General features: G+C 36.7%; 1 protein-coding gene across 1 annotated transcript in view; it reads left to right on the top strand.

Moving 5' to 3' along the window:
• The first annotated feature begins 12,517 nt into the window (after positions 1–12,517).
• DBX2 (developing brain homeobox 2) overlaps positions 12,518–25,054 on the top strand; it is a 39,757-nt gene continuing 27,220 nt past the window's right edge. The window contains exon 1 of the mRNA XM_081311199.1: positions 12,518–13,048. Coding sequence (XP_081167325.1) covers positions 12,649–13,048 — 400 coding nt within the window. The 5' untranslated portion in view covers positions 12,518–12,648. The remainder of the gene's footprint in view (positions 13,049–25,054) is intronic.

The following is a 25,054-nucleotide window of genomic DNA, read 5'->3' as shown; positions in this document are numbered from 1 at the left end:
AAAAAATGGACGATGGAGGTGCAGTTAGCTCCTCTATTTTTAACTAAAGTATCCTATTAAACTACATATTTTTAGAGAATAAGTAGTTGTTATAAATACTGAAGATGAAAACTAGCCAGGCACAGTGGCACCTTCCTGTAACCCAACAACTCAGAGTCTAAAGCAGAAGATTGTAAGTTTGAAACCAGCCTCAACAACTTCAGAGACACCATATCAAAATAAAAAATACTGGAGATGAAGCTCAGTGTCAAAGCATTCCTGGGTTCAATCCCCAGTGTTCACCCCCCCCCAAAAAAAAAAAACAAAAGAAAGAAAAGAAAAAGAAATGAAGACTGTAGTTTATATAGAATAATCTACAAAATGTATAAAAGTCTGATGTAGCTGCCTCACTTCAGCCTTGCTGGTAACCTACCACACACCTGCCCAGAGAGCTTTGATGTCCTAGCCCATGTGCCAGGGCCCTCAGCACCCACCACATCTCAGCACCCTTGGCAGGCAACCATGCTGCTAAGCAGGGAACTTCATCTCTGAGACTTGCCATGACCCCTGTGCTGCTCTCATGAGGGTCAATTCAAGTACCATGGAGCTGCTGCTGCTGTTCTGCAAAGATGAAAAATATGACAATGAGAAACCAGAAAATAGAACTTTATATAATAACAGAAATCACTATAGTTAAAGTAAAGACATGGTTGAAACTCTTCCTAAAACACTAAAATCCAGACTTTTTTTTCCTCTTCTTCCTTTTCATTACCTGATATATGGGTCTCAGGATCTTGATAAATTGCTGAGGTTGGCCTTGTATATGTAATCTCCCTGCCTTAGCCTCCCAAGTTGTTGGGTTTACAGGTATATGCCACTGTGCAGGGCTAACAGTAAGTCTGAGAATCTTCCACAGGAGTGTGTTTGTCATTTATAAGAAATTTCAGAGTTAAGAGGAAAAATTTAGTATATGGACAAGTAGAATATGTGGTCTTTTTTATGAGTAGGTCAAGAACCTTTCCAGTGGCTAACCTAGAGGATGCAAGAACCCCTATAATGGAAATTTTTTTTATGAATAAAGTAGCAGGAATGAAGGATGTACACACATTTAGATCAACTTCCACGTGTGAGAGAAAATATTCAACCCTTGAGTTTGTAGATCTGGCTTACTTCACTTAGCATGATGTTTCATCCATCCATTTTCCAGCAAATGACATTTTATTTTTTTTTATGGTTGAGTAAAACTCTAGTGTGTGTGCGTGCGTGTGTGTGTGTGTGTGTGTGTGTGTTACTATAAATACTGGTATGCATATACTAATACGGCACAGTGAATCCTCACTATAATACACTAATAACATTATTAATATTCTGAAGAGCTTTTGTTTAAGTAGTTTGTATTTATTGATTTTTATTACTAGAAACTAAATATGAAATATTTAAAATACAAGCATACATAGTCATATGTACCAATAGCCATTATGACCCATTAATCACTAAAGCTATGATACCATGAGACATCACATATTTGAAAAACTGCACTATAATGAGAATAAGTGAAAATAAAAACATTTAGTATTTTATGGCCTCTTGGACTCAATGAATGAATCTTAAATTCTAGGGATTTTAGAACCACAGATATAAGTAATATATAAAGTTCATGGAATCAAATGATAAAGTGGACTTTAATGATGAAATGGTTCTGGGTGCAAAGTGATACAGAATATCAGAGAGGAAGGATTCAGTGGAGGAAAGCTATTCAGCTCATGTTGGACAGGAAGGAGAAGCGGGTGGCGGGGGGAGACAGAGAGAGAGAAGAAAATGAATGAGAGCTTGATGGAGGTGTGTGTATGAGGAAGATCAAACCTTTCAGGGTACATCCCTAGTGATTCATCTCCAGATACACCTACCTGCATTTCACCTCTGAACATTTCTGTAATAACACAGGAGTTTTGGGGGGACACTTCATACCCCTACCATAAAAGGGGATTAATTATTTAGTTTTCGTTTAGTTTTGGGATGGGGTCTCTCTATTTTGCCAAGCTGACCTTGAACTCACAACCTTCCGCCTCAGCAACTTGAGTAGACAGTGCCCAGAGGGATTAATTCTTTTAATCTTCCTAAAATGTCTATTATTTTGTACTTGGGACAAATTCTTACCAGAGAAATTACATTCTAAAGCAAAGGGAGTAAAGATATTAACACATCTACATTTGGTTCAGAGTCTCCTCTTTTGAGCAGAGCTTCATGTGGGATTAACTTTTCTGTGTACACTTAGTAATTCTAGCAGATAATAGAAGCCATTTAATTTATGTTCATCTGAAAAGAATATTTTGGTATAAATATTGGGGGACATAACAAAATTCATAATGCAATCCGTACTTTTGTCAAAGTACTAATTCAGGTGAAATTAGAAAATTTGGTAGGATTTCAGAGATACTTGTGACTCTGAGGACACTGAAATAATGAAAAACGGTTGAAAAGACTGCTGCTCAGCAGCATCCAGAGTAATTTCCTCAAAATCTTTCAGTAGTCTCACATTTCACTTTGGGCCAAGCAGCAGATGTGGAAAAGTGGTTAGAAATGATCAATGAGCGAGTAATGCCAAAGAAACTGAATGGCCTGGAGAGAAACTGGGAAGTCTCCCAGTCACAGAAGAAAGTCAGTAAAATAGAGGTTGAGGTAGAATGCAGGGCACGGAGATGAACAAGGCCGGAGGCATGGCAAAATAATGCACAAGAAGGCCAACAGGGCCTGCCAGAAAAGACATGTGCAGGAAAAGGAGGACAGGAGCACGAGTCCTGGTCAAAATGGAGAATGCATTTATAAATGTCTTTCAGGTGAGCCAGCTTTTTAGAATGAATTTCAATGACAAAGGCATATTTGGGGGACAGGATGGGGTAGAGGAAACAGAATATTTAAGAAGGCACAGAGTTATATAAATTTAATCAAGTAATGATTCTTGAAATAGTTGAGTATTCTTCTTAATGTGCCACTGTACTTTTCTTTAAAATACAAGTGTTTTTTGTTCTTCGAAGAGAATTTGAGGATTAAGATATCCCCTGCCCACAGCCCTGAGGCGCAGTGAGTGTTGGAGCTGGGAGGGGAATTCACACAGTTAGCAGTCACTGGGAAATATCTCTCCCTGAGTAACTTTGCATCAGCTAGATTCCAGTGAGTTACTAAAAAGGCTGCTACAATGATTTTCTTGAACCATCCAGTTGAGAACAGAACCTAGCTCTTCACAATCTCATCTTCTTTTCAAGGGGGTCTGATTGTTGGAGCGGGTGCTCCGAGGTACCCAGCGAGAGGTAAGCAACCCTTATTGGTGTCATCTTTCAGAATTCATCTGAAAGGATCATGAGAAGGAGTCTCTCTCTACTACACACCAAGACATCTCTGCCCAAAGGGAAGAATTCATCTGACCAGGGAGAACAGGGAAGAGCTTCTTCAGACTTCTTTTTGTAAGTCCAATTCCTGTGGAAAAACAACAAAAGATATACCTGCCTGTTGTATTTATTGATTATAGGACTTGGCAGGGGAGGACTACACACACACACACACACACACACACACACACACACACAAATGAACAAAAGATCTGAAGTCAAATAGAGAGGATAAAAATGAGAAAAATACAGACTAGGAGCATTACTGCAATTGCGCTCTAAAGTTAGCCTAATTTCTTGACAGTCAAAACACACCAGGAAACACAATGGACTATATATTTCTCGTGGTCTGATAAAATTGAGCATGCTAGTTCTCAGGAGTGACAATTTCCTCAGATTCTAGCTCAACTCTCAAATTCCAGCTTCTCTCTATCATCACTGACTCAAATCCAGTCCACTCCAAACTACCAGGATCTCTCATCTGGATTATTTTAACAGTCTCCAATTAGTGACTTCAGATTCTAGTGTAGTATCTAGGCTCACCAGTGCTTTTTAAAAATGCAAATATAATCACATCTCATTGCGTGAAGGTCAGAATGTAAAGTCCTAAGTGCAGCATACAAGGTCTGGCACCATCTGGTCCCAGCCCACTTCTCTAGCATAATGACAGGATGGGTCCAGGCATGGGCTTTGCTTGGTGGGCACTCTCTCCTCTCCTTTAATAGCTAACTCACACCCCCATTGTTTTACCCCTGGATGCCCCATAGATTTTACTATCTGATCTGAAGGCATTTTACTTTTCAATGATGTTCTTTTGGGAGGCCAGATTTCAGCACAGCCCAAAGTGGTTCTTAATCTGTAGTAAAAGTGTCTGTGCCTAATTATTAGATTATTATTATATTCTTTTAATTATTAGATTCTTTTCCTTGAATATCTGTAGCTTCTAAGAATTAAGCAAATTAGTTTTTAGCTAATAATTAGTTATGAATCATTCTCATGATCCCACTAAGAGGTGTGAAAACAAGATTGCTGCTAACATCACATTTGGTTTAGGCAACATGAGTTTGCTCAGTCAGCAGCTGAACAGAGGGACTGATATAGAACTAAGTGCTTTTCTCCACATCCAAAACACTTCGTATTTATCTAGTGAAATATCATTAATTATGTTCACTGTGGTAACAAAAATGTCTTCTGGTGTTAATTGTAGATAAAGGTATTTGAAGTGCCATGGAAGTCTCTCTTTTTTATTAAATGCCAACTAACCAGCACTGAAGTACGTGTAACCATGAACTAAAAACACACTTCTATGGAGGCAGTTTCTTAGGCTAAAGAATTTTAAAGTAAATTGCTGACCACATTATAGGCATGCAGCATTCCAGAAAGCTATAATAATACTGAAAGATAACTGAAATAGAATTTGGATGAAAGATAGATGAACATATTTCTTAGACATGTAATCAAATGTATAATTTTTCTTTACTTGTATTTTAATAGAATTTGCAGAGACATCAGTGTGATGGAATTTTCAAGCAGAAAATTTCCTGTGTATGCTGAAAAATGATTGGTTTGCTTTATTTTGGTGGCAAAGTTGATATTAACTAAAAATACAGAAGCATTTTGGACAGAGGGCTGAATTTTAAGCTGTGAAATTCTTCTAGAGCAACAGTTGATACTGTTCAGGGGCTGTACTAGATATCATGCCGCAGTAAGATCTTCACAATGGGGTTCTGAAGCCAATTTTGGCCTGGGATATTTTAAGGTAAATGCTCTGGCTTGGCCTTGATGAGAAAATAAATTTGCTGCACTTTCCACAGAATATCTTGTTCTTAACGTTGCTTCCAATGGGATGATTTGCAATCAAGTTGATTTTTCCCTTTTGGTCATTACATAGATTACTTAGGATCCACATTTTATCATCATTTACTTCATTGTCATCAACAGCACATCATGTGCAATGACATATTTCTCAAATTATTCCTAAGTGTAAGGCTATGTATAAGGTTTATATAGGGGTTCACAGAACATGCCAAACACATAGACTTTGAGGTTATTTTATTAAAAGTATGTTTAAATTTTATATCCTTAAGGAAAATATTTCAGAAGACTTCAAAAATCTTTTTTAAACATCTATTTGGTGAAGAGGGAGAGTGTACACTAGGCCTGTCTATCCATGACTCTAAAATATGTATTATCTAATTCAAAAATATATTTGTATTTATGGAGAGGGCTTTTATTGATATAAAAATATTTATATTATACTTTTAATATCACAATAAAATCTGAAAGGCTAGTTTTATAAATGTCAAAATCTCCCTTCAAACTATTATACATATTATTTATGCAGATATTCAGATGTTTGTTTATATAACATAGAACAAAACCTGTGAGATTTATTTCATTTTATTTGATCTTGTACATCATGATTCCATTGTTCTAACAACTATATAAACTGATTGATCAATACATAAATGTGAATGTGCCTATATGTGCATGGAAGGAGTCTAGAAAAAATACACAGGAAACTGTTAATATTAATAGTAGTTTCTTTTGGGAAATAATTGGTGGGTGATAAAAGAACTTTATTATTTTATAATGAAAATTGAAAAATATACAAAAACAGAACAGTTTAACCAACATACCTTCATCTAGCTTTAACAATCATATATTTCCTGTTGTTCTTGTTCTGTTTCATTTATCAATTTCCATGTTTTTATCTATCTCTTTTTAATCTGTAACAGTCCCCCCCCCTTTTTTTCCATTTACTTATCAATGAAATTAGTTATTCATTGTCTAGAATGTCCCATATTCCGGATTTTGGCGATTGTATTCCTGATGAACCATTTAATATGTTTCTCTATTCTCTGCATTCCTTGTACAGATGTGATTAGATTCAAGGTTTATTTCAAGTTTTTGGTTCAGGGTCTGGTATCTGTCAGGTCTGGGATCGCCCCAGTTGGATCAGTTCTCACTTTTCCATGTGATCTCTCCTTGTAGTAGGTTACCTCAGGTTTATTCTCAGAGATTGCCATGGCCCAAAGATGGAAGAAGAAACTCCCAAGCGCTTTTTCAGGCCTGTTCTAACTGACACAGGCTAAAGTAGGTCACATGACTGAGTTCAAAGAATGGGAAGTCAGTTTATTTAGGCCTTTTTCAGGAAATATACAGCATTGGGTTGTATTATCATATTAAATTGATCAATAGATTCAGGTGTTATCTGTCTGATTCCTCTCTTTTGATTAATGATTACACATTAATTCTACCATTACTTGTGCATTTATTTTCCTGCATTTAAATTTTTCTGTAAAGGAATACTTACCCCCATCAATTATTTGATTATATTGAAATACAGGATAGATGCTTGTTTCTAGGTACTTGCTTGTTTTCAGAATAGCGATCAGTACCTTAGCATTCAGGCATTCCAAGGAGGGGACCAGTGAATTTTGTTATTTTTTTTTTTAGATGTCACTATTAAAATTCATGGATTTTAACCCATTTAATGTGTCTTAGTTCACTGTAGTCATTAGTCCTTTTTATGTTCGGGTTGTCCTATATTTTCCTAGAAGGAGTCAGTGTACAAATCATTTTGATGTGGTTCCAGATAGCTCTGTTTCTCAGATGACTAGATCTTCTAAGCTTATTGTATTATAGAGGTATACTTGGGATTTTTGTAATTATTCAGGATGTGTCTATATGTTAAGGACTCCTAGTTCCTTTTTCTAGAGAATATTTAGAGACCACAATCTGGGTCCTAGAGCTAGAGTTTAAAACCATAGGTTCTCTGCAGGGACAACATAGTTATTCTTGCATACATGGTGGACAATACACACACCATTTGTTGGCCTGTTTCAGTGTACCAACCTCCATCTCATTCTTCTGGGAACAGCATTCCATCATCTGGGGATGTGCTCCTTTACACAGTCCAGTTGTTTGTTTCCAGCCATCACACCCTGCCCTGCTGGGTCCAAGTGCAGGCATGTCACCAAAGTCCCTTGTAACAATATTTGAACTTGAAATAATGTTAATTTACAAAAAAACAAGAAGAAGAGGAGGAGGAGGAGGAGGAGGAGAAAAAGGAAAAAAGGAACGAAAAAATTCAGAGATTAAAGCTTTATTGCTGTCACCAGTTATATTTTTCTACCACATATAAGAAGCTGGTTTGACATCCTTGGTGGCTTCAGTGTCTATGGGGATGTTCCCTCTAAGGCTGCAATCTTAGCTAGCTATCTCCAACCTTCTCAAGCTCCTTGGCTTGGACTTTCTTTTACTTTAACCTCTCCCTCCCAGGACCACACCTTGAACTGTTTCATTAATTGGAAGTGCTCTACCTCTGAAATCTCCACCCTTATAGCCATCTCAGTGATCACAATCATTTTCACCAGCACTCTCACTATGACATTTCTGAAATACAAATTTTATCTCCTACTGAGATCACTGGACCCTGGCTGACTTCTCAGGATTTGTTAATTCTTTCTTATTTTCCTTCTCCAGCCTATCCTACAAGATCCCTGTCTTCAGCTGCATGAATTGTTCCTAGGTCCTTTTACCACAGCCTGCCTGAGCAACTATATCATTATGAAAACAGTCTATTCTCTCCCTTCTACTCCTAGGTCTTTTTGGAGAAAATCAGACAACAGTATGTGCTTACTGAAGGGTCATTGCACAGATCTTTCTCTCCTCTCAATGGCTATCCCAAAACTTCCCCTAGCTTCTTTCCTCACTTAAGCTGTCTCTAATCTCTTGCTTTCATTCTCGGCAGAAACCTAGTTTTTAAATTTGTGTTAACAATGACAAATTTGATTCCTAAGTGTCAGGTGTAGAGCAAAAATCTTTGAATGCTTTATTTTGTTTACACATGGCAATAGCTCAGTGAGTTAGAGTAACTATCCTTTTTTCATCAAAAAGGAAACAGATTCTATGAGAGGTTAAATGACTTGTTCCATGAGTGTACAGTATATTTTGAATAACCAATTACCCAAATTTATTGGCTTAAAATAATAATTCTTTACTATTTCTCAAGACTTATGGGTCCACTGGCTGGATCTACTGCTCTGGGCTGGAATGATTCAGCTCTTGTCAAGTGGGATTTTGGGACAATTCAGCTTTGCTTCATGTAGCTTCTTACCTCCTTCTACCAGGTTTATTCTCATAGAAATTACAGTTGCTCAAGAAAGGAAGGAGAAACACCCAACTGCTTTTCCAAACCTCTATTTGCTATCATTTGAACCAAAGCAAAGCACATGACTGAAACCAGAATCATAATGAGAGGAGACTACAAAATGCTGGGCAAAAATAACCCATTAATTTGGACTATAAATGAAACTTATCTACCCCATATAGCTAATAAGTTGAATAAAAATCTCTTTTAACACAGAGTTCATATAACAGAGCAACATAGAATAGGTAATTCATAAAAAAGTTGAGCTATATCATGCCTCAGTATGTATCCAGAAGAATTAAAGTCATATTATAGTATTCCATACTATAGCAATATATGCATACCTGTGTTTATAGAAGAACAATTCCAATAGCCACATTGTGGAAACAACCTAGGTGTCCATCAATAGGTAAATAGATAAAGAAAATATTTTGTATACACAATGGATTTCTAGTCAGCCATAAAAAAGAACAAAATTATGTCATTTGAAGGAAAATGGATGGAACTTGAAAGCATCATGTTAAACAAAATAAGCTAGACCCAGAAAGTCAAGGGTTATATATTTTCTCTCATATGTAGGAGCCAGAGGGATAAAAGTGGGAAAAAGGGTTGTGCAGGGGGGGTTGGTCTTATAGAATATTGAAGGGAGACCAGTAGAGTAGAAGAAGCAGTGGGAAGGACAGGTACTGGGAAAGAAGAGGTAATTGGGGAATGAAATGAAAATATAATATTATGTGCATGTATAGATATGTAACAATGGGGTCCATTATTAAGTATAATTATAATAATGTACCAATAAAAGCAGGAAATTTATTTCTCACAGTTCTAGAAGCTAGAAAGTCCAATGTCAAGTTATCTATATCTGGAAAGAGCCTTCTTCTTTTGTCATCACAGGGCAGAAAAGAAAAGAGAGAATAAGATTTCAAGAGAATGAACTTATAGCCTGAATCCCTTTTATAATCAGTATTAGTCTATTCGTGACAGCAGAGTTCTCATGGCCTAATCACTATTCAAACCATGGCAGTTTCTGTCTCCAGATTCTGACTGCTTATTTCCTTCATAGTTCCTCTTTTATCTGCCCCCTTAAGTGCTGGCACTTTTGCCCCCTCCTCCAGGATTTTGTTCTTGATTTATTTTATTCTCACTACATAGTCTCTCTGGAAGATCCCTAGAGGGCCAAAGCATCTATCTCCATCTTTTTGTTCATTCCTGCACATAAAACCTACATATCTTCTTATAAGTTCCCATCTTGATAAGACAGCATCTACCTGGAAATGATCCTACATAACATATATTATCCTCCATAACCAAGGTATTGACATTTTGGGCCAGATATTCTCTGTTGTGGGACCTATGCTGTGCATTGTAGGATCTTTTGCAAAATCCCTAACTCCATTTACTAGGTGCCAGTAGAATATCCCTTCCCTGTGTTGTATCAAGGTCTAAAATCTCCAGATACTGCTAAATATTCCTTGGGGAAGTGGGCAATTGCATCTGGTTAAGAGCTGCTCTATATCATCATCCACTCCTGTAGATCCTGTAGATTTAACATTTGTAGCATTTGTTCCTTCTTGTCATTCTTCTTATCACTCATTCAATTAAATTCCACATGGCTTTGTGTCAACATTCTCCAATTGCCTCCTATTTGGCTGTGGAAGACAAGCTAACTAACACAATAGTCCATATTGATTCAAACCTTCCTTGCTTCCTTCCACACACACACACACACAAAAAAAAAAAAAAAAAAAGGGAGAAAAAAAATACTTGTTTTTCAGCCTCACTTGCATCTAGGAATAGCCAGGTGACACAATTCAGCATGACAGTCAAACTGTGGAGTCATTCATCTTGTGTTGCAACTCAGCCTCATCACTCTGATAGTTGTGTAGCATTAGCAAAGTTACTTAAATTCTCTGTGCCACACCACTGAGACTGGGAATAATAATAGTACCAACCTTATAGTACTATTGTGAAGATAAATGAGTTAATATGTACAAAGTGTCTAGTACTGTGGGTGGATGCAAACACTGGGTAAAAATGGTGGCTATGATATGAAGATGATGGTGATTATGTAGTCTTTTTTTCTCTGTCATCTCAAATATCATTATTTCACATCCTATCCCCCATGACTACAATATTCACCTTTTGACTCAGTTCAGGTTAGACTTCCTCTAGAAAAATTTCCTCTCACCTATTCCTTTCTACATTTGAAGGCCTTTCTCAGATCTTACTTGGTTTCCTCCTGCTCCTAGGCTATGAATTCCTACAAGGCAAGGACCAGATCTTTCTCTCTAGGACCGCTACAAGTGTTCAATACATATTAAATGTTCAGTAAAAGTCTGTGGACTAAATTAAATGAGTGAATGAATATTGGTAGCATAGAACAATCTTGCAATTCACTGCATTTCCTTTTACGATCAGATGATAAAACTCCATCAGATTAAAAAACAATTCCAATTTTACTAATTTAGCAATCTATGGTAATTTTTGGAAAAGGTGGACTTTTAAACAAAACTTGAGACAAAGCTAATGTAAATTGAAATAAAATCAACCAATTCTCTCTCTCTCTCTCTCACACACACACACTAAATAAAATAAAGAAAAAGAAAAAAATAAATTTTTAAAGGAAACCTATTTCATTATCAGTAGCCTGGCAACTCCAGTTAAGCTTTTAAGTAAACTGAAGTCAGAGGCCAAATTATTTTTAGGGTAAAGAGAAAAACTATACATGTGACTTCTAACTTTGCAAACATCCTTATACAACATTATTCTAAATAAGTTCATCTAAATTTGGGCAGAAGAGTGGCAATTCTAAGTGTTAACCGACAAAGAAGTCACAGTTTTAACACTCCATTGATACACTTTCCAAAATGAGAAAATTTTAAAGTTGCCGTTTAATTAAAAGCCTCTTACACACACACACACACACACATACACACACACACACACACACACACACTTTCCATCAGTTGTCTCCACTTAGCAAACTGTTAATAAATTAAAAATACTTAAATTTTCAGGAAACGAAGGGAGCAGCTATAATCTTGAATAATGCAGTGTTTTCATCCCCATCTCTTTGCAGAACAGTACCCAACCACAAATGGCTAAGAAGCTTTTCTTCCCTGGGATTAGACTTAACCATCTATCATTTAGCATAACCAACTCTGACAAGTGATTGATCTTCTCTAGATAAAAATTTATTAGATCATCTCTTTTAGGGCAAAGAAACTGTAGACAGCTTTCTCCAAAATCCTTAAAACAAATCTTAAAATGAACTACTAAAACTAAGCAATTTCTCAAAAGATCCCCCAAGAAAAGTATATTTCCTTTCCCCTTACAAAACAAGGGCCTCATATAACACACAAACAACGCACTCTTTAAAAGGTAATTTTCAGTGGTACAACCACATATCTCAATCCAATGTTCCACTTTCCCTGATGACAATAGCTCTTCAGCGACTCCTGTTATGTCTTCTAGATGACCATTGGTGCCTGAGGTGACAACCAACACAGGGATGCCAAGGGTCATCAGGTGGAGCGCCCGCCTGTCTCTCAGAGCGCTCCCTGAGGTGTCTGTGGGACCTCGCGCCCAGGGCAGCCGGGCTCCAGCTATAGGGCCACGATTTAGCCCGTCGTCGGGAGGAGGCTAGCGCCCCCGATTCACGTCGCCTCCACGCCCACCTCCTCCTGCAAGAGTCCCCTCCCATTGCCACTGCACGGACTCTCGGGTTGCCCTTATTGTTGTCCGCGTCTGTCACTTTGTGGGCCGTGTGACATGAATGGATGAGCTGGACACACCTTCTGTCCTTCTAGAAAAAAAAGAAAAAAAAAACCCCGTCCCGATCTGTATAGATTCCCCCCCACCCACCCCTGGCGCTCCCAGAGTTTACGCGGCTGGTCAGGGGGACGCACCGCTTCCCCCTCCCACCCTCACTCCTCCCATCCCTTAAAAAAAGAAACGACCAACGCAAATAAATAATACCGTTCCAAGCCTGCAGCGTCCTCGGTGCCCTCTCCTCCCCGTTGGGCTCAGCGCACTCCAGCCCGGGGGAGGCAGCAGCGAGAAGCGGTGGCCGGTCCGGCGCGGGGCGCGGGCTAGAGGAGGGTGCAACTGGCCCGCGGGCGCCGCACTATGCTCCCCAGCGCCGTGGCAGCGGGCGCGTACTGGGACGTGGTGGCTTCCTCCGCGCTCCTCAACCTCCCGGCAGCACCGGGCTTTGGCAACCTGGGCAAGAGTTTCCTGATCGAGAACTTGCTGAGGGTCGGTGGCTCCCCGGCCCACGGGCTGCAGCCACCCCCGCCCCACGGCCCCGCGGCCTCCCTAGTCACAGCTGCGGGCGCGCAGCTCCGGCCCCTGCCCGCCAGCCCCGTTCCCCTCAAGCTGTGCCCAGCAGCCGAGCAAGTCGGCCCCGCCGGGGCACCCTACGGCACGCGGTGGGCATTTCAAGTGCTCAGCCCCTCGGCGGACGGCGCGAGGCTGCCCGGCCGGGCTCCGGAGGACCGAGACTGTGCTTTCCAGCCTTCTGCCCCAGGTGAGCCAGCTCTTCCTTTCTCAGCCGCGCCGACGCCCAGGCGGGCGCCCCACTGGGCTCGCCAGCATTGCGCACTGCACCAAGGGAGTGCCAGCCTGGGACCTTCCTGGAGCATGTCGGGATTTAGTGGAGATGCCACTTGGGGAGTAAGAGGGAACCACCACTTTTTGTGATTATTATTATTATTATTTTTGCCCCATCTCAGCCCATAGTTTGTGTCCTGTGTCCTTCTTGGGACAGGTGGTAGGGCTATCTTGACTTTGGGGCTTTAACGGGAAAACCCTGAAGGCACCTCTAACCGGAAAGGGCATCTCAGTTCCGAGGTTCCTGTGAGGCTGGACCAGTTTCATGGGGTTTCCCAAGTACAGCGTTTTTAGTCTCCCCGCTCCTGTCCCGAAGGCCGCCCTCTGGAAAGTTCTTGGCAAGGAGAATCCAGAGGTCCGCTTTGCGGGCTGTTGCCATCCACCGTTGCGACGGTCTGGGTTGTTCAGGAAAAGGTCTTTGGAAGAAGAGTTGAGCAAAGTTTTGGCTCTCTTTCCTCTTTAACATTTTGGAACATTCTAGGCGCAAAGAAATCAAGGCCGACTTTTTTCTTTGCGCTGAGCTGAAAAACAGCTGAATTGGCAACTGGAGTAGGAAGTTCACCAATAAATGGGAATTTACCAAGAGAAGGACAGTTTGGGTTTACGTTAGTTTTACCGTATAAAAACTAGCTTTGTACCGTGTTATTTATTTGCGTTGGATTGGGACGAAGGATGCAGACTGTTGAGTCAAACATTAGGTAAAGTTTATAGGGAGGCTGCCGAAATTAGCGATGATAAAAGGATATGTTTCTTAGAGACTTGGAAACTGAGATCCAATTGGATTAATTTTTGGCTGCGTCCTTAGACGATCTTAACTCATTCTTTTAATCCCAGTGGGTTTGTTCAGAATGACTAATAGACGCTTTTTCAGCAGTTTCCATTGTCCCAGCAAACTGCCGGATCAAATTTATTACTAATGGCTTTATACAATGTAACATGTTTAGAACCTGTCCTAGTCTTTCAGCTTGAAATGGTTACTAAAAGAATGGAACAAATATAATTATATGAACACAGGTCTCATTCACATAGTGTAAAACCTAAATGCATTTAGGAACAGGAACAGATGAAGTTAAGGCAAGGCTTATGTGCCTTGTAAGTGTGGACCGCTTTGCTTTTGAAATATGAGGAAAATTAGAAACATGTAAAGCAGGGTTACATAAACAAAGAATTAGTAAGTAATCTCATAAATTGTTAAGAAACTTTGTTGATTTGAATAACTTGATGGATTGGTATTGTGTTCGTAGAAATTATTTTTCAAGAATTCTTAAATTGGCTTCTCAACCATGAAAAAATACATAATTTAAACTGTGAGGATTTTACCAATTAAATAAACCAAATGTACATCAAATTCAGATTGTTCAATAACTATTAAAATTATTTCATGTATGTATCCATTTCTTTCAAAATATCACAATGGGTGGGCAAAGGATTTTCTAACTATGTTGTTTTTATTTTCAGGAGCATATTCATTCTTGTGCACATATTAAAGTATAAAAACTCAAAAATTATTTTTTGGAATAAATAAGAGGGTACAAGAATATATATTTCCTTTTAAATGAAAGATTAAGCGTATATATTATCAAATATTTTGGTCAACCCTCATGAAGACTTGATGTGTTCCTAGGTTAATTTTCACTTGAACAAACAATCTTTTGTTTCAAAGGGCATTTTTGTAAAGAATGCATCTAATTTTTGAAAGTGGGAAAATATCTAAAGAAGGAAAAAGCCCCATAAGTTTGTGTTATTTAAAACCAGAATTTACATTTATTTTTATAATTTAACAAATGATATAATTTTCTGAACATTGTCCTAGTTTTATTTAAGTGACAGATTCTTATCTTACTAAATGTCATGGAAATTCTTTATGTAGCATAAATTATGAAGTTATAATGAGTGCCAATGATTTTAGCTGTTACCTGGAAATTAGTTGAGTATGAACTAGTGATTGAAGTTCTGTAGAGAGCATAAAAGAGCTATTGTTTTCAGAAAGATAACAACATTACTTTTTGAAATATCAGTGAATAATTAGTACTAATCTTTTAGACACTAACTTGGGGTAAAATTATAAAATATGATTTTAATAATTTGTACATATTGACAATCCACTTTATTTCAAACTTAATTTGTTGATCGCATCTGTCTAGATGTTGAATAAGGACATGCAGAGTTATTTTTAAGTGCATTAATGAAATACAGCATTATTTAAAATTTAAGGGATTTATGCCACTATGTGTATTTTTGCTTCATAATTTTGATTACCTACTACTAATTATACTATATATTTAATTTAGCAAATGCTTACTGAGGGTATCTCATGTATCAACTTCTGTTTTAGAATCCTGGCATAATAATGGAACAAAAGAAATAACTACCCATGTGGGGGCTTACATTCCATGTTCTGTAGTGTTCTATAGGTTACCAACCAATCATTCATTAGCTTTTTTAATCTTCATAATGGGCCAATAAGTTAGCTGTTGGGATTCATCTCTTTCTACAATGAAAAATATTGTTTCACTTACTAATTTTATTTCCATCCCAAATATTACTTGAAATATCTGTGGTGTTGTGAAGCAGAAAAAGTTTTTTTTTTTCCTCCAAATCTTCAAATTGGCACTTTAGTTTGCCTTCATTGACTATGATAACCTGAAAAGGAATGGGACAACGAGTTGTATACCAGTCACCCTAATAAATCAGATTATGATTTTATATCTCAGCTTATAAGGAAAGAAATTGACTTTCTTGTCATAAGACATATTTAAAAGGTGGGGACAGGTGAGTGGTAACCCAGCTTTACAGGTCATGGATGAAAGTATAGCTGTCAGTGCTTCATCCTGGAAAACTGGCAGGTTTGAAAATTTAGAGCAAGAAAAGGAACACTGCAAATTATGTATTGTTCAATTGTTTATATAGAATAATTTAAACACATTCCTTTATAATCAAAGAATATCCTGGAAGATTTGAGAGGCGGCACATTTAGTGCAGTAGTGTGTAATGAGTAGATTCACCTCCACTTTTTTTATCTGAGAAAAAAAAAAAGTCTCAGACCTGTTATAGTTTATTAGTGGAAATTTGGAGGCTTTCTGAGTAAAATCCTAATGGTCGAAGATCCTCCCTCCAAAGTTCGCTAATGTCAGTATTTGGAAAGTATTGTTATAGATTTAAAAACTCACATGCTTATGTATAAAAGAAGGATTTGGAATGCGAAAAGCTGAGTATTTTTAATTTATCTTGGTTATGAGAATACCATGAATTTTCAAATTGATGGTAATGACATCGGTATTCTTCAAAATAAGTAGAACAAATAGTTTTGCTTTTTAGTAACATTTGTTATCTAAAACATTTTAGAAATAATTGACAAAACCTATTTTGTATTAAATTTTTTGCTGCATATAAAATGATTGGAAAGACGATGTTCATTCTGGATAAGTAAGTTTGTTATTTTTTGTTAAAAAGTAATTTTGCCAAGTGAGTGGTACTCTATAGGACAGAAATGGAAGATCCTTAGTATTTTTTGTTGTCATTCAGCTAGGGTTGTTTACCTATTATTCCTTGATTTAGTCTGAAATTATATACACTTATGTTTTGTGTTCAAAATGGTACTTTATTCCTCCTTTGTTGAGATACACTGAAAATAGGAAGTGATATAGACTGTCATACATTTTAGGCAGTTGGGATATGGATAAAGGATGAATCTGCATAATCCGCTTGAATCAAATGTATGAAATATGATATGTCAAGAGCTTTGTAATGTTTTGAACAACTAATAAAAAAAAAGAAAAAAGAAAGAAAAAAAAGGATGAATCTGTTCAAAGCCAGGATTCCAGTCTAACTGAAGACTTTGTGATCTAATTTAATTCAGTTTGTAATTTTTGTTGCCAAACTAAGCTCTAGATTTGTTTTGGAAAAATGAAATATTGCAATCTTAAATGTTAATGCTGACCCAGAACCAGGATGAGAGTGTCAACTCAGAACAGAACAATGATGGTACCCATGCTAGCAGTTTTTTACTCTGGCCATTAGCCCAGCAATTCTTTGGTAGAATTTATAGATAATATCAGAACCATATTTTGCTCTATCTGTATATATTTTTATTCTGCTTAATATATCTTTGTAGGTAACTTATATCAATACTTTTTACATAGTTTCTGAATAATCTGCTGTGAACAAATTGTTCAATGGCCTCTAAGTTCATCAATACCTTCAGATTTGAGAAATTCTTGCATTCAGTAGTACTAATAGAACTTATAGGTAGTCCTTTTATGCTTGGTACTGATGGAGTAAGCCACACTCCTTAGAAAATAATATCTGAGTTGCAGCTACAGTGGGACAACAATTTATGTACACTTAATTTGCCTTCAGCTTTAGCATCTGTTCATCTCCTACCACCAATGCACACTTCTCTACTTTGTTCAACCAAGTCAATCACAATATGGTAACTTATATTTAAGCTATTGAGGTTTAATAACAAAATAAAGGAGTAAATCCAGCAGTCAAATAGGAACATTTAGTATTTTATACTAACTCTTATTTACTTTAGATATTTGAGGGGTAAAATTTAAGTACAGGCTTATGTAGAATTTTAAAATAAAGATACTAAGTAAGGGTACCATATGTGATGGGCTATTTAAAGGGATTGTCAAGTTGACTTTATCTATTGATCTGCCTATCTATCTAGACTTTTTTTTTTTTCTTTAATGGTGCTAGGGACAGAAACCAGGGCCTTGCACATGCTAGGCAAAGCACTCTACCACTGAACTCTGTCCCTAGCCCTTTATCTATGTTTGCTTGCCATCATTGTGGCTCAAATCTTGGAACCTAAGCTGTGCTTTGGACTTCCTCTTTGTATGTGCCACTTCATTCTTCTTCTTGTGCCCACCAGAAAACATCTCTCTTTGCTGTAAGTAGACATTTCATGGTTTTGTTTGCCACTGAACAATGATAGAAATGATACCAACTTGAAAGTATCCAAGGAGACAACCTCTATGTATTTCTGTTTAATAGTTTTGTTCATAAAATGCTTTGAGATTCTTTGACATAGGAAAGGTTTTTACAGAAGTAAAATGTTCTGTTGACATTGTTCATAACTTGAGAATCCATCTTATTTGTTTTGAGGGAATTTTATTTGCTGCCCTTAAAGTTTTTTCTTACAGTTTTTTGTTTGTTTATTTGTTTGTTTTTTTATGGTAGTGGGACTTGAACCAAGGGTGTTTTACATTGAGCTATACCCAGAGCCGTTTTTTTTTTTTTTTTTTTAATTTTGAAACAGGGCCTCATGAAGTTGCTGAGGTTGGTCTTGAACTTGCAGTTCTTCTATCTTAGCCTCCCTAGTCACTGAAATTACAGGTGTGCACCACTACACTAGCTCCTATTTTTTTCTTTATATACAGTGTAAGTACACATTTTAGATCAGTTTAAATAACTTTAAAAGTTTTCATTCAAATGCACCTGGAGTCTGTCAGGAGTAAAAGGCAAATTGTAAAATGAAACAATATGATTTTATCTAGGAATGCTTGTTAGAATCCTCATTTAAGACTTCATTAGATCATGTTTCTATTTTATACTCTCTTAGTAAGAAATTGGATTTTTGCCTTAGCACATAATATGCTTACCAGACCCTTGTATATTTTATTCCAAAATATTTTATTTCACTTTCAGTAATGTTTCCACTTTTAATGAAATCTCTCTCTTTAATTCTTTTTAGCCTCCAGTCAGTTCTTAACTTGGCAATGCCAAATGATTCATCACTTTATATAAAGTTACCATAACTGATTTCATTTTTAATAGCATTATTCATTTTGTCAACCAGTTATTATTAGTTGTGAATATTTCAGGGGCATAGTTTTGTGAGTTATGTGAACAGTAAACTTGAGGCACTAAAATTCTCTCTGAAGTCAAAGATCAAAAAGCCTCTAGAAGTTTTTAGACTTTTCTTTCAGAACCAAAGAATCCAGGAAAATGAAAGAGAAAAAAAAAGAAAAAAGAAAGTGTGTGTGTGTGGGGGATGAACCTGTTTAAAATATATTGTGGGATATTTAATTGACTTGTTATTTATAAATATTCCAAAGATGAATTAGGTTTTTCACTTTTCATTAAAACCTTAATCTTAGTAATTCTAAATGACCATCAGAAATAAAATATATATTAGATTTCTACATGTCTGCGTGAGAAGACGCCAAATTTTGTGTTCTTAAAAACTTCAAATCTCTAATATTTTTCTCAATTAAACTATGGGAAAGAGTTTGTTATTCTTTGAAAAAAATTATATATATTCACAAGATAATAAAAGATGACTGCTTGGCAGGTTTTTAAATAGACTAACCTGAGGCTGAGTTGAGTTAAAGTGCATTGTACCAATCCTGTAGTTCATATGGGGTCTGAAACAAAAACACAATCTGACTCTTCAATCAAGAATAGAATCATACCTCCTAATTTATGAATTCTTTATAGGTACTTTTGCATTGCAATTAATCCAAGAGACTTTGTGCTCACAAAGCCTAACATATTTACTTTTAGGTCCTTTGTAATAATAAAAAGTATAATAAAAATAATAAACATTGACAATGCTTCCTCCAAAGCATAAGTGACAAGTTTGGTAAATTTTTAACAACCATATGGTTTTCTGATCTAGTTTTATCAGCATTTGTGTCATTTTAAGGTTTAAATTCAAGTCTAAGCTCTTTATATTACCGATTGAATAACCCTAAGCAATTCGTAAAACTTCTTTGAACCTCTGCTTTTTTAAATTTCAAAATGTGAACAGATGATAGGGTGAGCACTTGACTTTCAAGCACATAAGTCAGAGCCCATTGAGAGGGAACAGGAAAAGATGTGAAAAACTTCTTCCCACTATTTCACCATGAATAAACTGTTAGAAAAAGAGGTATTGCTGTACAAGAACCCATTCCAAAACTTGGTGGCTTAAAAGAAACCATATTATTTTTCCCTCACAGTTTTGTGCATTGACTGGGTTCAGTAGGGAGATTCTCACTGGGAATCTGGTACAGTTACACTTGGTTTCCAGTTGGGGCTGCAGTCATCTGGAGGATCTACTGGCTAGATGTCTAGGGCTACTCACCTGACTGGCAGTTGACATTGGCTGTAGACTAGGTGCTCAACTGGAGCTATTCATTGCAGCACCCATGCTTGGATTTTCCTGGTGGCTTGACCTTCTTATTGTGCAGAGTCTGGGTTCTGAAAGAGAGCGTTCCAAGAGAGCAAACATTCCAAAAACCCCACACGGTTTTGGAACTGTCGATATTCCGGACATTCTGGAACTTCTGTGACATTCTGGAACCTCCCAGACCAGGTCTTATACTTTTTAACTTATGAACTAGTCCAGCAAATTTCAGAATGTCACTACTGTCATTTTTCTGTATTAAGCAAGTCACTAAGACCCTCCCAAATTCAAGAGGAGGGGAGAGAGACCACACCTTTCAATGGAAGGAATACCAAATAATTTGCAGGCATTTAAAATCTTTCAGGGGGTGAAATAAGGATGATGAACATCAGACACAGTTCCCACTATACCCATCTTGTTTTGACCAGGTAGGAATTAATCACATACAGTGGTGTATAGCTAGATGCTCAGAGAGGAAAGCAAAGCCTTTTAGAAGTAGAGTTTCAAGGGCTACAGATACCATTTCTCTTCTGTGACACTGAATTTATAAATAAAGTAGAGCAAAACATTTCCTCAAATTTAGCTTTTTTGTTTTGGAGCTGCTAATGAAAACTCCTCGAAAGGGTGAGGCAGCAAAGCTGGTGACCCTAGACAACAACAACGATGGACGGTCACAATGACTAATGTCCCACAGCTGGAGGGGAAACCAGATCCTATCCAGTAGTTGCTGTTGTGAGGATTCATGAGAAAATGTTGATAGAAGTGTCCAAACAAGTAATGCTTATGGTTGCCTCTTGCTACACAGTGTTACTATGGTCATAACCTTCCCTATAGACTTTCTTTTTCCCATTTCATCTCAGCCACCACTCCAGGTGAATTTTCCTGAAATGTAGCTTTCATCATATTACCCAGCTACCCAGGAAAACAAATTATCCTCGTTGATGACAATCAAAGAAAATAATCCCTTTGGCTTTCAGGACCTCATTCCCTCAGCAACGCTGATCTCTTCTAGCCACTCTTGTCCCTTTGACCTTGTCCCAGTACCAGACTGTTCTTCTTAAGCTTTTTCATGCATCCTAACCATTCTTACCTCCTTTCCTTTGTTCATATGACGTAATCCCCAATGCGGCCTTGTCTTTTCTTTTTGTCATTCCAAATACTTCCAAAATAGATAAAAGTCCTAATTAAGATGTTTCTCCTGCTTAAAGCCTTCTTTGACCAAACCTTCCTAACAATATTCTTTTTATTTGCTTCTATTTCAGTAGAAGTCTGGACCATATTGTTTCTTTTTATGTGTTATGTTATTATGGATCTGGAATTACGTAATAATGGCAGGAGAAAGGCTAACGTTTATTGAGTGACTGTTATGTATCAGACATTGTTTTATGTTCTTTTCAGTGATCTCATACTCACTAGCTATTATAATCACTTGTGGAATTTGTTTAAAAAATGTTGTGCAAGCTGGGGCAGTGGCGCATGCCTGTAATCCCTCCCACTGGGGAGGCTGAGACAGGAGGATTGCAAGTTCAAAGCCAGCCTCGGCAACTGAGAGGCACTAAGCAACTCAGTGAGACATTGTCTCTAAATAGAATATAAATTAGGGTTCGGGATATGGCTCAGTGGTTGAGTGCCCCTGAGTTCAATCCCTGGCACCAAAAAAAAAAAAAAAAAAAAATTCTGTGCAAGGTACCCACTCCTACCTACTCTGATTTAACCCAGTTGGTGTGGGGACCAGGTATCTGTGTCTTTGAAAAATAGCCCAGGTAATCCCAATGTGTTGAGAACCACTGGTTAGGGAAATGCACAGTATGAAATTCTTAAATTTCATCTTTTCCTTGGGGAGTGCATCAGCTTTGACAGAATACATTTAATGTGGAGTACTGAGAAATTTTAATATTTCATTTTTCATTAGCATAGTCAGATATTTATGTTAAGGAAGTTTTTTTTTTGTTTTGTTTTGTTTTTTAGAATCATAAATTCTTGTAGGAAGGGAAACTTGTCCCAGTACACAGTGCAACACCTGGCATTTGATAGATGATAGGTGATCCATATTATTTGCCTTGAATTAAAAGGACAGAATCAAACTGCACTTGATTTGGCTTCTTAAAGAGCTGTATTAAAACATTAAGACAGGGGTTGGGGTTGTGGCTCAGCACTCACCTCCCACGTGCGAGACTCTGGGTTCCAGCCTTAGCACCACATAAAAATAAATATGTGAAATAAAGATATTGTGTCCAATTACAACTAAAAAATAAATATAAAAAATTTAAAAAAACATTAAGACCTATGTTTTTCTGTCTGAAAAATACTTTTGTGGCAAAAAATACTGACTTCTACTGTTTCTCAATGAACAGAGGGGAAAGGATGAATTTATCTAACTTTTTTTCCCTGCTGATTGAGGGCAGGGATTGCAATTGCAATTGAATCACTAAATGAATTGCTTTTAGTTGACTTCGTGATAAATCAAATCTCATTAAGTAACTGATATTTCTTAGGTCTCACTACTCAAGGAAAATGTTTCACTATTCTTTAAGAGTTTTTTTTCCTCTAGATTATCTGTTCAGTTGTATATTATTTTCAAATCAGAAGTTTAGGTTTCTTTATTCCCAGAGTCTGTGTACCTGGTACTTGAAGGAGATCATTAAAACTAACCTTGCAAAATTATTTAATTCCCTGTTGTTCTTTCCCAGAGGTTTTTATTTTTATTTTTTTGACCTTCTGCCGTAGTAGGATATATTGGAACCTTGTCTCATTTCTCCTCATCTTCCTTGAAATGTGCTTCAGTCTGCGTAGCATTACAATGGAACGCTGAAATTTATTTAAAAGTTTTATTGGTGATCTTTGGTACTTTGTCTTTGAAATGTCACCTCAAGTCAGTCAGTACCACAGTTTGCAGTGATAATAAAGAATTGGTTTCACACCAATTGATTTCCATGGTTCTTCTCCATCAATAAAGAAGAATGAAAATAACAAAAGTCAACTAAAATAATTGTTTTCTAGACTATTTTTCCGGAGTCCAGCTTGGAATAACTGGCAGAGTCTGTAAATGAAATCCCTACCCCTCATGGCTAATAACTAATTACAAAAATCCTTATTGTTTCTCTTGCCTACTTTTTTACTTTGGTGAAATCGATCATAATCACATTCTGGACCGAGGCCCATTTGAGGTTGAATGTTAATGAATGAAGGAATGAAATGGCTTGTGTTAAATTCGTAGCCAGTCCAGTGCCTGACTATAGTAAACACTCCTTAAATATTATCATTATGACTCTTGTTCAGTAAGTCTACCATGAGTCATTCTTAACACAGTTGAATGATGAAGTAATTGCATCTAAACTGCATTGATGGGGTTTGAATGCTTATCATCCAGTATTAAATGGCCTTTTTCCCCCCTGCATTTTTCAGAGTGTCTTCGAAGTATATCTTAAGGCTTACAAAAGTTTTCACACATCTGTTCACTTGTCACTTTATTTTCATGAAGGTTGAGTTTTCTCTTTTCCTCATTTTAAAAAAAGTATGTGGCTTACAAATGTGAAAAGTTCAAAATATATTTTAAATGCATTGCATTATTTTAAATAATTATTTCCTGTTGCCATTGAGCACCAAGGCAATCACATGCTCAGATAGATTAGCATTTGACTTATGTCAGAGTAGGAGCATGTGAAAAAAAAAGGAGCACTTAATTGGAATTTCACAGTGATTTCCACATAAACCAGCTTAAACAAGGTGTATTTATGTATAGCAATCAGGAATTGACTAATCTCCTGTGTAAATATATGTGTCAAAGAGATGATTTAAAATGGTGAAGAACTTCTATACAATAGAACTTCAAGCCTGGTCTTGTCACAAAGTGTGAAAGCCAGTTCTTTAGCCAAAACTGTAGACTTTGACATTTTTTGTAATTACAGATTTTGAAACTGTCATTTTAATTACAACTTTCATGTAGGGTAATGGGCTGTTCCATTAAAACTCTTTCTGGAAAAATTTAGTAATAAAATCAGACATCTTCAAACCACATTTATCACAAGTGTATTTAATTGATTACTTAAGGAAATAATCTGTTTTCTTTAATCTTTATTTTCCCATTTTTAGGGGAAATGGGATGGTAGACTGAGAAACATTTTGGCTAGAATAGAAATTATCTAATTTATATATACCTTGCATTATTATTTCAGTGGTTTTACTTGGGTACAATCTTATTTCCTGTGTTCTATATTGAACAGCAAATACTAAGCAAATAGATTTTCTTTGGCATTTCCACCTAGCATAATAAATATTTAATTTTATGTGTAAATGCAACATTACTGAATTTTTTCCTAATACCTAAAAAGAAAAAAGAAAGAAAGAAAGAAGGAGCTAACATAAATGCTTAATAATAAATACAATGAGGCAATTTTTATATTTGGAAACATAATTCAATTTTTCAAAGTACTTCATATTTCCATAGTAATTATGGAAATATAAATCTGCCTAAATAATGTCATGTTCTTGTAATATAATTCAAGAGATAAAATTTAAATGATTTTTAATTACTCTGATGGTTTTATAATTGATATTAGAACAATTTATGATAAAAATAAAACAAAAAGTTTTTGAACTTTTTGAACACCAAAATATTCTCCTTTTCATACCTTTGCCTTAGTTGCATATTTTCCAAACAGTGTTAAACACTATTCTCTGGAAATCCAGGTACTTAAAAAGTCTGAGAACATTAATATCAAAACTCTCCATTGTATTAAAGGAAGAAATCTGCATTTATGACTAATTTGTAATTTTAGGGTTTTCAGGACCCTAAAATACTATGAT

The sequence above is a fragment of the Spermophilus citellus genome, assembly GCF_964194105.1.
Source record: "Spermophilus citellus genome assembly, chromosome: 10".
NCBI lineage: Eukaryota > Metazoa > Chordata > Mammalia > Rodentia > Sciuridae > Spermophilus > Spermophilus citellus.
This window is presented reverse-complemented; position numbering and strand designations above follow the sequence as displayed.